The sequence below is a fragment of the Zalophus californianus genome, chromosome 11 (assembly GCF_009762305.2).
Source record: "Zalophus californianus isolate mZalCal1 chromosome 11, mZalCal1.pri.v2, whole genome shotgun sequence".
Taxonomy (NCBI): domain Eukaryota; kingdom Metazoa; phylum Chordata; class Mammalia; order Carnivora; family Otariidae; genus Zalophus; species Zalophus californianus.
The window spans coordinates 17634212-17648118 of NC_045605.1; the positions used below are offsets into that span (position 1 = coordinate 17634212).

Below are 13907 nucleotides of genomic sequence, written 5' to 3' on the forward strand. Positions count from 1 at the left end.
CAACGGGGCAGTGTGATCGTGTGACTGTGGAGGAGGGCAGGAAGGCCTTGAGGATGTGGCATCCGAGCCGAGCCCTGAGGAGAGGGTAGTGTCCACCTCACAGTGCGCCTGGGGGAAGCGAGTGAGAAGACGCACGGTGCCTGACACGTACTGAGTAGGGCATCGGTGGTCTTGTGATTACTGTGTCTCTCCTTTCTTTAATTGTGTGTGGTCAGCACTTTGCCAGGTGCTGGAGGGATGCCGTAAAGCCTAAGTGTCCACACTCTCGCAGCATACCACGCAGGTACCGTTTGTGCGAAATGGTAAAATGAGTCACTGGCAAGAACTGTAGATGCTCTTTGAGGAAAGCAAGTCAAAGGAGTTAGCTGAGGGGCTGGGCCTGGAGGGGAGTTCTGAAGGAGAGACGCGATTTGATTATGGAGCGGAGGACAGGCCCGGGAGGGGACAGGGCGAGAGCAGACAGACAAGTTGGAGTATGTCAGGTTTCGAGAACCATGAGAAGGCCGGCCTCCTTGAAGTTGTCGGGGCTGAAGCGGACGAGAGAGAATATGGAGGAGAGAGAATTAAAAGTCTGTGGAGATTCTTTTTTTTTTTTTTAAAGATTTTATTTATTTATTTGAGAGAGAGAGAATGAGAGAGAGAGAGCACAAGAAGGGGGAGGGTCAGAGGGAGAAGCAGATCCCCTGCTGAGCAGGGAGCCCCATGCGGGACTCGATCCCGGGACTCCAGGATCATGACCTGAGCTGAAGGAAGTCGCTTAAACAACTGAGCCACCCAGGCGCCCAAGTCTGTGGAGATTCTTAATTGTAAGGCCTGGGATGTTGAATATTTGTTTTGTGGACAGTGTGGAGCCCTTGGTGGCTTTGGAGCATGGAGCAACGTAGGTGGGATAAATAAGTACTATGTCCTGAGTACTTTGTGCAGATCTGTCTTCATGCCCCCGGAACCGGGGCACGGACAACAGCGCTGGCCCCTCTGTCAGACCATGTAAGGATTGTCCCATGAGCCCGAGGAGGGAACAGCTCCTTCTGACCAGAAGTCAGGGCAGGCTTCCCAGATGAGTCTGCAGGGGAATCAGGCAGCCACAGAGGTGCGTGTCTGTGGGCGGCAGCCCAGCAGGAAACTGTGATGTGGGCTTTCAAGGAGCTCAGATCCATCTTGGCCTCCCCTCCGGCCCCTTCCCCCTCCTTTTTCTTGTCAGGTAGCTAATCCAGATGGTGACTTCCGACTCACGATTGTCAACTCCTCTGTGCTCGACCGGCCCAGGGCTCTGGTCCTCCTGCCCCAAGACGGGTAAGTGTGGCCCCAGAGGAAATCAACATGTGGTGGATGCTGCAACAGACATCTGTCTGCTCGCGGAAGTGCCAACTGCCAGACACAAACTTGTTTCTGATGATTGTGGTTGAAATAATCTGTTGACTTTGAGTCTTGAAACCAGAGCTCAGTCATCTTGTCAGGTAACTCCATTCCCCTTTTGTTAGCAAGCATCAGAGTCTCCACATCCAGAGTCTCTCACATCCGTGGGGTGTTTCTCCAACGAAAGGTATTATTAAAAGTCTCTCTGTAGATATAGTGTAGTCAGGCCTGGTTAGATATTGTAAGGATTCTTTATCTCAAGTTTGGCACATGATGCAAACATACGATCCCTTCCATCTCTTCCTTGCCCGACCCCCACAGGTTTTCTTACTAGCAATTTATATGCACCTGGGAAGTGCAAAGGTGTTTTTTAAATTAATTTCTTAACTTAAACATAGCTAAAAGAAAATTCTGCATTAGGCTTTCTATCCTTCTAGTATTTATGATTGAGAATTAGATCTATTTTTTAAAAGGAAAAATATATATGTACTTCATTAAAAATATTAAGAGAACAGAAGTTTACGAAATGAAAAACATTCGTTTCCTCCTTTTTCACTTTTAACCCTTCTCCTTCATACTTCCTAGGGGTAATCGTGGTTAGTAGTTTCTTGTGTATCATTCAGAATTCCTTTTTATCCACGTGCAAGCACATAGCCTTAAGACACACGGACACACACACACTCATGCATCAAATAGAATTGTAGATATTTACTGTTGTGCGTGTTTTCAAAACATTCAACATGGGTTGAAGATGATCTTTTCCTGTGAGCACACGTGAAAACATGTAGATTTTTAGGCATCAAAATATTTTTTTGTATGTACCGTCGTCTGTCCCTTTCTCTGTAGATTAACCTGTTGGCATGTATACACATATATCCACCTAAAAGTGTGTGTGTGTGTCTGTGTGTGTGTGTATAGACACATAACACATACATAATTTTTTTGCTAGTGTGAACAATGCTTTGATGAATGTCTTTGTACATTGTCTTCACATAACTTGATTGTATCTGTAGATAAATTCCAGCAAAGGAATTTCTGGGGCAAGAAATTCAGTGGTGTTAAGTATTATAATTACAGCTTGTAATAATAATACTGCCAAACTAACTGGCCTTCCGGTTCTAGAGAGGCTTCTTACCTCCTGGGGATAGTATCTCACTCCCAATTCCCTAGGTCGGATGTGATGTGTGTTCTTTCCTGGTTTGACCAGGGTGATGTTCTGGACCGACTGGGGAGACCTGAAGCCAGGAATTTATCGGAGCAATATGGATGGCTCTGCCGTCCATCGTCTTGTGTCAGAGGATGTGAAGTGGCCCAACGGCATCTCTGTGGATGACCAGTGGATCTACTGGACAGATGCCTACCTGGACTGCATCGAGCGGATCACTTTTGATGGCCAGCAGCGCTCGATCATCCTGGACAACCTCCCCCACCCCTATGCCATTGCCGTCTTTAAGGTGGGACTTCCTTTGCTCCCAGCTTTGGGCAGTCTGTTAGAGCAGGTGAAGAGCGTACTGAGGTGAAAAGCTGCTACCTTGGGTTTTTGCAGAGATGCTTATTTGACTAACTTCTAGAGGAATCAGCTCACTTCTGAATTTGAGCCTGTTTTCTTTAGCACATCTGGACGGATGTCAGAGTTGCCAGGCGTCTGGGCTGCTCACTGTTCCCAGTTCAGAAGGTTAAAGGTTGTTTCATAGAAAAATCCCCTTTTGCCCTTGAGTGCCGGTAGTTTGGGCTCCGTGTCTTTGTCTCCTGCTCACTTCGTGTCCTGATGGGTTCAAATGGGCTCCGTCCCACCCGGGTGGCCAGCCTGGGTGGCTGTTTTGACTGCTGTTTTGACTCTAGAGAACAGAATGGTTGGTCTTTCCTGCCACTGGGAAGCAGATTTCGAACTGAAGTCAAACTTGAATGCTTCTCAGGTAGTTTCTGCCAGGCAGTTCCTTCAGGGTGGCTCTTGGGTGAGGTCTGGACAAATCCACTGCCTTGCATTTCAGTGGAAATCTCTGTCAGGCTGATCCCTCACCGCAGAATGTTAGGTGTCCTCTGTGTGGGTGAACCCTTGTTCTTATTGAGGGCCCAGGATCGGAGACCCAGGAGCTGGGCTGATGAACAAAGGTTTTCTTTCTAGAATGAGATCTACTGGGATGACTGGTCGCAGCTCAGCATCTTCCGAGCTTCCAAATACAGCGGCTCCCAGGTGGCGGTTCTCGCGAGTCAGCTCACGGGGCTGATGGACATGAAGATTTTCTACAAGGGCAGGACGACTGGTAAGGCCGCGTTGCCAGCTTCATCTCTCCCACGCTGTGATCTCCAGGAAGGCGCTGGGCGTGGGCAGTCTCTGCTCGGGCAGGAGCTGACGGCCTGCGTCTTTATTGTCACGACAACATGCCCATTATTTAATTTCTGCCTAATGACCTCTTAATTGCTTTTCTAATGGTACACAAACAGCTGGAAGACAGCGTGTTTTCGCCTGCCTAGAGTGTGATGCTTGGTGGGTAATTACACCCTCCTCCTGCCTCTGGCCCCTGACTGTTGGGTGGCGTAGCTTCTGCTGCAGCTGGAGAACCCCCGCGTGTGCTTACTCCCCATCTGGCAACCTCACAGGGAGCAGCGCTGTGCGGGGTGCGCCACCAGTTACTGCCTGCCGATGGGAGTCCTGTCTCGCCCTCTGCTTGCCCAGGTGACCTGTGGCTCATTGAGCACCTGCCTCCCTTGTCACACGAGGCATCATTATATGACACGTTAATTCACGTGTCCCTGCCTGAAACTCTTAAACCCCACAAAGAAGGAGATCGTGTCCCCCCGCCAACAGTTTGGCCACTGCCTAGCACTTGGTAGGGCTCAGTCTTTGTTGAAAGAGGTCATGAAAAGGGGCCAGTTGCCAATGGGTGTGGACAGCAGCTGTCTTCAAGATTGTTGGGTGAGGCTTCAAGAGCTGGTGCAAGGCTTGTGACCTGCTTGCTGGTCCCAGAGACCGAGATTGTGCTGCAGAAAGCCTCCTTCCTTACTTCCCGCCCTCTCCCTCTGTGTGCTACCCACACTGTGGGCTCTACAGGACAGAGAGAGAGCAGGATGCTCTGGGAAGAATAGTCCCTTTAAGAAACACCCTGTTTATCTCAGCAGGATTAAATAGCATCCTGGCTCTGCTGACTCGCCTTTGTTGACAAACTGCTAGGTTTCCTGTTTGGCACCACAATGGTGACATTGTTTTCTGGGTTTTGGCTTTGCTAAGAGAAGATTGACAAAGGGGAAATAAGATGGTTATAGATATCATTGTTATTTGGGGGGGGACCAGTGAAGATAGCATTGAGAATACCCTTGTGAAACGGTAAAGAACGTTAGAAATGTAAGTCTGTATTATTGTTAGGTCTGCCCCGGACCTGGGATGTGGGCAGGGCTGGTATCATGATCCATGGTTCTTAGATCAGGCAACGGCATCTCAGGGGCGAATTAGGTTTCTCAAAGGTCCCTTGCTAGTGTAGGAGCTGGGCCTTTGTTCCAGTTCGGCCGCTAAATCGAGGAGTCACATTCTTCCCAGAGGAGGTGCCTATTTTAAAATAGGGAGAGATGAAGGACTCCTGCTTCTGGGGTCCGAAGGCTGAAACTCAGGGCCTTTGTTTGATGGAGGACCCCGAGCCCCTGCTGATGGGCGTCGCTAGCAAGCCAAGTGAATCATCAGCGTTTCTCTGAGTTACCGCTCAGTCCAGAAAGCAGGTCTTCCTTTTGACAGGCGCTTGTAAGCATGTGCTTGTGGAGCGCACGACCATTCCTGAAACACCACGTTCTGGTGAACGTGTGATCCTTGGGCTCCCCCGTCCCTGGTCTTGGCTGGTCGCTTGCCGCATTCCAGCTGATGCATAGTCACAGCCGGGTCCTGGGGAGTTGGGGGGAGGATGGTCTGTGGTCACAGCGTGTGCCTATGTTGTCTTCTTCATGCCTGAAAGAGTCACCTTCACTTAAACCATCTGGAGTAATTCTGGGAGTCCGCCTGGGGTCTGGCTGGAGGAGACGTGTGCCAGCGGGTAGAACACAGAGCCGGGACCGTGCAACGTCACGGCCCGTCGCTGCCCCCTCCTTGTTCCTTCCCCCGTTCTTCCGTTGGCCTTTGGGATTCCCCTTTCCTCCCTTGTGTGAGCAGGATACTTGCAGCCGAGCTCCTGCCCACAGGCACAGGGCCAGAGAAGCAAAGCTGAGATCTCTCAGATGGGCTAGTCTGGGTTCACTGAAAGCTTTTGAAATGGCATCTGGCTGCCCGCACCGCCTGCACGCAGCGGGTGCCGCTCAGCCTTGAACTTGTTTGCTCTAACCTGCTTGCTTTTTTGGACACTCTTTTGCAAATTCATTTTGCCCATGGGCCACCCCTGGTGCCAGTCAATATTATTTTTGTTGTCTGCTCCGAACACATACAGGACTGCCTATTAGCCATGTGTAAGATAATAATACACATAATCACCTACATTTATTAAGGGATTACACACTGATGTGCTTTGTGGGCTCGAATAACCTCCGTTAATCTTCCCAAAATCCATATGTTAATATTTCCATTTCCTAGATGAGGACATGAAAGTCAGGTTCATGTTTCTACATCACATATTTAGTAAGTGGTAAGAATTTGAACCATGGCCTAATGGACTTTTGAGCTTGACTTTGGTAAAAGCGTTAAGCTCTGCTCCCTTAATCATCTGTTGTTGGAATAGCGGTGACCTGGTATATGACAGCAATATAGAAGTACTAGATTTTGATTGATCCTTGTTTGTGATGAAAATTTTGTTCACTTGGAACATTTGTCCATTTGGGTTATTTGGTCATAAACAGATGCCTTTCTTAATCTTTATGTCTGGTGGATTTTTATGTAGTGTCACTGGGATCTGTTCTTCATAAAGAGTGCTTTTTCTTTAAAGCGCTTACTTTGCAAGGTTGTTGATATATCAAGTTGGTGTTGCAATGGATGAAAATATTTTGGAGCTCTGGGAATTGTCCTTCAGAGTCTGCAGTAAGCCAGGGCTTTTAAATACCTACAGTGAGGGCAAATACTTACTCGATGGGGTGGATTTGATTTTGATAATTGTCAAGCGTAGAGATAATTAAGCAAGATAATAGCATTTCTGGCTCCTAGACAGGTTCTGGGGGAATTTTCCAAAGAGGAAATCTGAATGTGTTCTGAATCTGCCCCATGAAGACATCATGCAGCTGTTTGATCTTCAAAGGGGACGTCTTTGGAGGCGATGACTGTCACTTGTCCACTCTTCACATCTACCTGCCTTGCCCACACGAGACTGCAGCATCCTATAGAAAGAGTCTGTGGCCGTGTTCTGGTGGAATTCTGCTGAGTACTCCTTCCATGCTCACCCAGGTTCTCTGTGGCTTTGTAGCACCCCATAAGCTCCTGCCCTGCCTACCTCCTGGGGTCCGTGACTCGGTCTGCTTGGTTTGGGCTTTGGCCCCAGATACAGCCTCTCAGACTGTAGACGTCTCTGTCTAGACTAGCCTCCTGAAATACCGCACCCTGTTTTGGGTTCCGTACTTGTGGCTCTTGCTTTTTTGGGCAGGAGCACTTGCTCCCCACGTGAACGCATTAGTCGCGTTGTTTTACAGACCTAGCTCCGTGTGAAATTATCATCCTGTCCCTGAGTATTTTTCAGAGATTCTGTTATTGTTCAATTTCTTGGAACATTCAATGATATGTTGTCCTTTGAATACAGAGAACACGTTCCAGATCCTTTTGGAGTTGTTTTCCATTAGCGGCAGCTTTGTGTTCCTCCCTGTAGCCTAGGGCATGTATCTTCTGAAAAAGGAACAGCCTCTGCCCATGGAACAGGTCAGGGTGAATTGATTTCTGCATTTCTGCCCTTGTCAGGAGGTTATTCTGCTATGGTAACTCTACCTTTAGAGTGGATTGAATTATTTGTAGGACGTTTCATCGTATGGATTCCCCTCTGTGGGTGTGTGTACTTCATCTGTTTGGTAATGCTTCATACTCTCTGGTCTTTAGCATCGGAACAACACTGTTGCTGTATCGTTACGATTTTTGTTTTTATTTTTTTAAAGATTTTATTTATTTTAAAGGGAGAGAGAGCGCGCGTGAGTGTGCACGTGTGCGAGCTGGAGGAGGGGCAGAGGGAGAGACAGAATCCCAAGCCGACTCTGTGCTGAGCACGGAGCCCGACGCAGGGCTCGATCTCACCACCCTGAGGTCACCACCTGGGCCAAAATCAAGAGTTGGACGCTTAACCAACTGAGACACCCAGGCGCCCCTGCAATTTTTATTTTATGTGTATGCCAGTTAAACACTGATGAAGCGCCAACATTCCAAAGCTACTGAGTGTATCATGACCTATATCAATACTGATTGTCATTAATGAACCCTGTTTTCCAACCTGCAGGTCAGTGTAGGCGTGACATAGCTAAAATCTTGGCTGGATGGAAACAGATTGCTTGGATGAGATTCAGGGGGAGGGGCCGGGGGGGGGCGGTTTCTCTGTCCGTGAGATGGCACAACTGAAGAAGCATCATCAGTTGAGTTTTATCAAAGCCTTTATGTTTATTTTCCCCAGTTTTGATGATGAATAGTCACAGCCAAAAGAACAAGTATACATTTCATAATTTATGTGGCTTTTTATGTTGCTCGATAGTTGTATGTGTTTCCAGTTGTTAGAACATGATTAATGCCACCTCTCCCCTCCTTCCCGGAAAGATGTGGGGGATAGGAAAATAGCTTTTCCATCACTGTTCATCCACAAAGGTTCTCTCTCCAGACTGCAGTGAAGGATTTTACGGACTTTTATCTGGCACTGTCTTTGGAAAGCCGAACCAGAGACAAGATTGGAAGTAGGGACAGGTCCACATTTACTAGTCCTTGTGTGGGTTTATTGCATGACACATAGTACTGAGGCTAATGAGTGCCCTGTGGTTGGGTCTTCGTTCAGCTCTGTAGCTGCACTCGGGCACAGAGGAGTTGAGAAGCAGAGACGCGGATGTTTGTCTGGGGCCCTGTCATGACTCAGGTGTATGGTTCTAAATGAAGGGCTTTGGGGTCGTAGGAGCAGAACCCCACTCACGCTAACCCAAGTAAAAAGGGCTAATGAAGGCATAAAGGGAGACTGTAAGGAACTCAGAGATGAAAAACACAGGTGAGCCTGATGGGGACCGGTCCTGGGAATGGCCAAGCCACCCCCTTCCCTGGCTCTCTCTTTCCCTCGCCCTGCTCCGGGAGTTGGCTGTGTTCTCCTGACTCCCTCTCTTGAGTTTGTTTCTGCCCGGCTTTGACCTGACCAAGGTTTGGTTTGCCCTGCATCACCTTTGACACCCACACTCTGTGACCTTGCTCCCAGCTCCAGCTCCCCAGTTACTCTGTTGTTCCTCGCTAGCCCAGTTCTGAATTCCCAGGATGAACGGCTGACGCCTGGCCTGGTTCCAGGGCCGTCTGAAGGCTCAGAGACCCTGCGTGGCCTTGTTCGGGGCTCCGAGCAGAAGTGGCTGGCACGTGCTCCGGCGCCCACCACATCACCTTTCTCTTTCTGAGCTTCGCGCTGTCGGGTCTGTAAAATGAGGGGTTTGTCTTGGATTTCACTGCCCGGCACCGATTAACCTGGCCGTGGCTGCCGTTTATCTTCTCCCCAGGAAGCAATGCCTGCGTGTCCAGACCGTGCAGCCTGCTCTGCCTGCCCAGGGCCAACAACAGTAAAAGCTGCCGGTGTCCAGAGGGTGTGGCCAGCAGCGTCCTCCCATCCGGGGACCCGATGTGTGCGTGCCCTCAGGGCTACCAGCAGGAGAACAACACCTGCGTCAAAGAAGGTGCGTCCCCCCGGCCTCCCTCCCTTCTTGCCTCCCCTCTCCCAGCGCTCTCTATTCCCCGTGTGTTTGCGGGGTTGAAAATGCCCTCGGTAAAAATGAAATCCACGAGATACTTAGGGACATCCTGGTCCGGGTTCTAAGGCCTGGGCTCCTCAGTCCGCATCGGGAACAGCCCTGCGTGGTTTATTTACACTTATAGCTGTGGTTTCAGTTTCATGTCAGGTGACACGGGCCTTCTTTGATGTCCCCTTTCTGCCTCCTCCCGTGTCTTCCTCTCCTCACCCGTCCCTTCTCCTGCTTCGTGTAAGTTGGGACCAAACCTGACGTGGAGAAGAGACTGGCAGGACTCCACAAGCTCCCCGAGGTTCACCCAGCGGTTGCCCCCTCCTCCCTCCGCCCCCGCCGGCCCGGAAACCTCCAGAACGTTCAGAACAACGTTGCAGGCTTTGAGGCTCCCCTTCATGCTGTGACCAAGTGGCTGGAGCAGCCATATTCGCCCTTCCTTTGAATGTGAATACATAGATTCTAAATTTTTTCCTCTAAAAACCTCTCTTAATCTTTCTTTCCTGTCTGATTTGTGGTCTCAGTCTCCACCTCACGTTATTGTCAATGAGGTGAACCTCTGGAAAGGGGGGGGTCCTGCCAGGAGGTGCCCAAATCCCTGCTGCTTTTTTTTTTTTTTTTTAAATTCTCGAGGTTATATTGGCTTTGGAATCACAACCTCCTTCCTCACAGAAGCCCTCTTAGTCCTGGGCAGGGGGGCACACAAAGGAGCACTGTGGTCCCTTTTCCATAAGAAATACACATGGAGAAAGGATGACCCTTCCCTTCTTAGACGCAGGACATTCTCTTTCAGGCTCCGGACATCATTTTAAAGCTATTTAGAAAGAAACAGTTAACACTTAAGTTGGAGAAAGGCTTTTTAATATTTTCCTTTAGAATGCCTTTGGAGACCCAAACACGAGTCTAGCCTTCATGTGTTCTTGTCAGGGTTTACTAAACAACATGTTTTTTTGTTTTTTGTTTTTTTTTGTTTGTTTGTTTTTCCTGTGCGTCAGAGTATTACGTATCCTTTATCATCTACTTGGCTGAAAAATGGAAGATATATGGATATATATAATTGTATATACAAAATACATATAGCCACAAATATGTGGGACACATGTTTTTGTACTGTGTAGACAGAGCCCCGGAAGCAGTTCCTCGTATAACTGGTGTTTTATAATGTCGATGCTTGGTATCTACCCATTGGACCCGACTGGTACCATTGCTGTCCCTTTTCACCATTATAACCACCCCCGACCCCTATCCAGCTGGCCTCTTGTCCTTAAATTGTAACTAAAAGGAAAGCAGGAGGCCTCTGTGGTCTGCTCCCGCATACAGGTGAGCTTGGCACCCCTATTCCGCTTTACCATGTAAGGCATGCTGCTTGAGGAAGAGAAATGGAAACTCAGTGAAAAGGGAGAGTCTTGCGGTCCAGCCATAAGAATAATACGTGTCCCGTTTCCTCCTCTGCCTGGCCTGCCGTCCAGAGAACACCTGTCTCCGTAACCAGTATCGCTGCAGCAACGGGAACTGTATCAACAGCATCTGGTGGTGCGATTTTGACAATGACTGCGGTGACATGAGCGATGAGAGAAACTGCCGTGAGTCTTCCCGGCTCGGCCGGGCTTTCGGGAGGGGGCGCATGGACTGTGCTCGGAAGGCTGGCCAGCCAGCTCCGCCCGGGTGGGGGGCCTGAAGCCTGGGGTGCCGGCTGGTGGCCCCTCGTGATCGGTGATGCTCATGGAAGCTGATGGGGCTTGGAGAACAGAGAAGACCCTTAGATATAGGTTGTTATTGAAAACCCAACCCCCCACTGGTAAGGGAACTACTCGTTACAAAGGGTTTACCAGTAAGCATCGTCTGGCTGAAAGTGAGCTGAGTCAGGCAGTCTGGGCTCTCATTGTGGCTTTACCACCGTGATAAAGCTGGTGACCAGGTGACATCCCTTGATCTGTAAATTCAGCCTTTTCAGAGATGGGAAACAGGTTTCATTTTGTATGCTGTCCGATCAGCGGATATTGGCTGCCCGCCAGGCTCCAGAGAGATGGTTCCAACTGCTTGATGATGCCTTTTTTGGCTTGAAATGTGGGGACGTTGATCTGTGCGCATGGAAACGTCCTCTTTGGACTGTATGCTTTCTAAGGGTCACTACTAAAGCATGGTTCTGTTCAGCAGGGTTTAAAGACAAATAACTACTTATAATGAGTAATTTATTTACTGCAAGGTTTTAATTTTTGATAGCTTTGACGTTATCTTCTAAGGAGGTGCTTTGCCCTCTGACAGTGAGTAATATGTTCATACATTCACTCAGCAAGTATTTGTTGAGGACTCCTTGTTCTAGGCTCTGTGCTCGGCCTGGGGATACCAGGTGATCAGGTGGACATGGAGTTTACTCCGTAGGGGAGTCTGAAGAGTAGAGGGGCAGCTACGGTACAGCCAGTGAGTTCTGTAATGCGGAAGTGCCATATGCATACAGGAAGAGCACACAAATCAAACTTGGATAGGTATTTATGGAGACCCCTGAAGGGTGGGTAGAGGTGAACCAAGCAGAGGTGGGGGGAACATAGTTGTCGGCAGGAGAACAGCAGATATGAAAGCCCAGAGGTCAGAGGGTATGTGACATGGTTAGGAGGCTGGTGTGGCTCATCAATAATATGAATATGGAAGCCATGGGGCAAGGGGAAGACTGGCTAGTGAGGGTGTCCGGAGCAGCAAGTGCCTGTGGACTTCACTCAGAAGAGCCGTTGAGAACCACTGAAATAATATGATAAGATTCTTGTCTTTGGAAAAATAAGCAGTGGGCCGAAGGCACTGGATGGGAGGAAGACCAGAAGCAGGGAAGCCAGAAGCCAGTGTGAAGGCTTCTCTTGCAAATATTTTCCCATTGGGAATCCAGAAGCTTATTTACCATTTTGTGCTCTGAGAACAGGTTAGGGGGTGACTCCTGGCTCCGGGCTGGCCATATGTAGCCAGCCATGTGTGGAGTCTGCGCCAGGTTCCCACGTCCCTCCAGCCAGAAAGCAACCTTAGAAGCAGTCAACTCCCTGAACTCGTCCAGGCCCAACAAAACTATGTGCTGCCCTTGCTGGTGCTTAGGAGGTTATTTAACAAACCTTTTTTTAATCATCTTTCCTTGGTTTCAGTGGATGCCGTTCACAGGCAGGGAGAAGAGCTTACTGAATGGCAGATTTGGAGAAGCGTTAGGCTGTCTGTGTGTTTTTTCTTTTCTGCAAAATGGACACCGATAAAAGCCTTCTCTACCTACCAGAGTCTCAGGAAGGGGTGATATTTGTGGGGGAAGAGCCAAAGCTCCTTAAAAACAATAAATATTAACATCAGTGGAGCTGAGCCTGGAAAGGACTTTATTACATAATGGGGTGGGAGAGGAGACGCTTCTCAGAATTAACACATTGCACGAAGATTGCCCAGACATGATTAGGCTTTAGTGTAGGCAGAGAGATTTAAACTAGATGACCTTGTGTCTGATAAATGGGGATTCCACCCAGGGGCTTTGGGTTCCACTAGATGACAAGTGGGGATCTTGTATTGGTGCAGTGTTCTGAGAGAGGGAGCTCCGTCCATCTTCATATGGAGGCTGGGAACCAGGAGAGAGGTGCTTGATTGCACCTGCAGGAGTGGCTCCCTTATCCAGGAGGAGGAGAGTCCTGCTTATCCTGATGGTGGAGGCATGCTTATCCTGATGGTGGAGGCGTGCTTATCCTGATGGTGGAGGCGTGCTTATCCTGATGATGGAGGCGTGCTTATCCTGATGATGGAGGCATGCTTATCCTGATGGTGGAGGCGTGCTTATCCTGATGGTGGAGGCATGCTTATCCTGATGGTGGAGGCGTGCTTATCCTGATGGTGGAGGTGCGCCGTCCACGGGCAGGGCTGCAGGGAAGGGACAGGCTGCAACTGGGTGCTGCTGCTGTCTGGGAAGTGAAAGGCAGCCGCCTGGGGAGGAGGAGGGGAGTGGTGACCGGGGAGCTGGGGAGAGATGTCAGCACACCTCCCTCCCGCACACACAGACGCCTGCGCTGGGTAGTTGTTAGGCGCTCCGGGTTTTGACATGAATCCCCTGCAGCCTTGTCATTTTTGTATTCAACCTCCCACCATGAGCTCAATGACAGAGAAGAAATGGAGCCTCAAATAAGAGCCGCTGGGATGTCTAACTGTATAACGTTGCCCTTGGCTTTTCATTTCCCGGCACCCCCCCTCCTCTACCCAGGATTCTGTTCTGTCACATCGTACCTTGTGTGTCAGCCCCTCCTGAGCACAGCCTTCCTTCCCAAAGCCTTGCCTAGAGGGTCTTTTGCTGGGTTCTAGGGATTGTGCTTACCCCCAGACACTTTCTGCTTAGACGAGGGAGAAGGGTCTACGTCTATACCCGTTCTGGTGCAGGAGGGCAGAGGAAGGACAGGGAAGACACATGACATTTGTTTGGAGCCTAGTCTGTTTTGCAGCCTATGTAATGGGCTCTGGTCCCAAACCGGTTTGCTTATTTACATTCATAAACTGCCCCGGGGTAGGTGTTCTATTATCTCCATTTTACGGTAGAGAAAACAGAGGCGTGGATCAGTTAGGTTACATAAATTATAGAATTGAGATCCGTATCTAGTCTTTCTGTCATCACAGCACTTGGCCACGTGACCTTATGCTCCTCCTGCTGTGCCTGAAACGGGCTCAAGGAGGTTAAAGTTAATTGATCCTCGAAG

At 49.3% G+C, this 13907-nt stretch overlaps 1 protein-coding gene across 3 annotated transcripts in view; it reads left to right on the forward strand.

The window, feature by feature from the left end:
- SORL1 (sortilin related receptor 1) overlaps positions 1-13907 on the forward strand; it is a 155776-nt gene that overhangs the window by 86842 nt on the left and 55027 nt on the right. For all 3 annotated transcript variants that reach the window (XM_027578686.2, XM_027578687.2, XM_027578688.2), the window contains exons 19-23: positions 1202-1293; positions 2564-2810; positions 3482-3620; positions 8974-9147; positions 10680-10793. In XM_027578686.2, coding sequence (XP_027434487.2) covers positions 1202-1293; positions 2564-2810; positions 3482-3620; positions 8974-9147; positions 10680-10793 — 766 coding nt within the window. The remainder of the gene's footprint in view (positions 1-1201; positions 1294-2563; positions 2811-3481; positions 3621-8973; positions 9148-10679; positions 10794-13907) is intronic.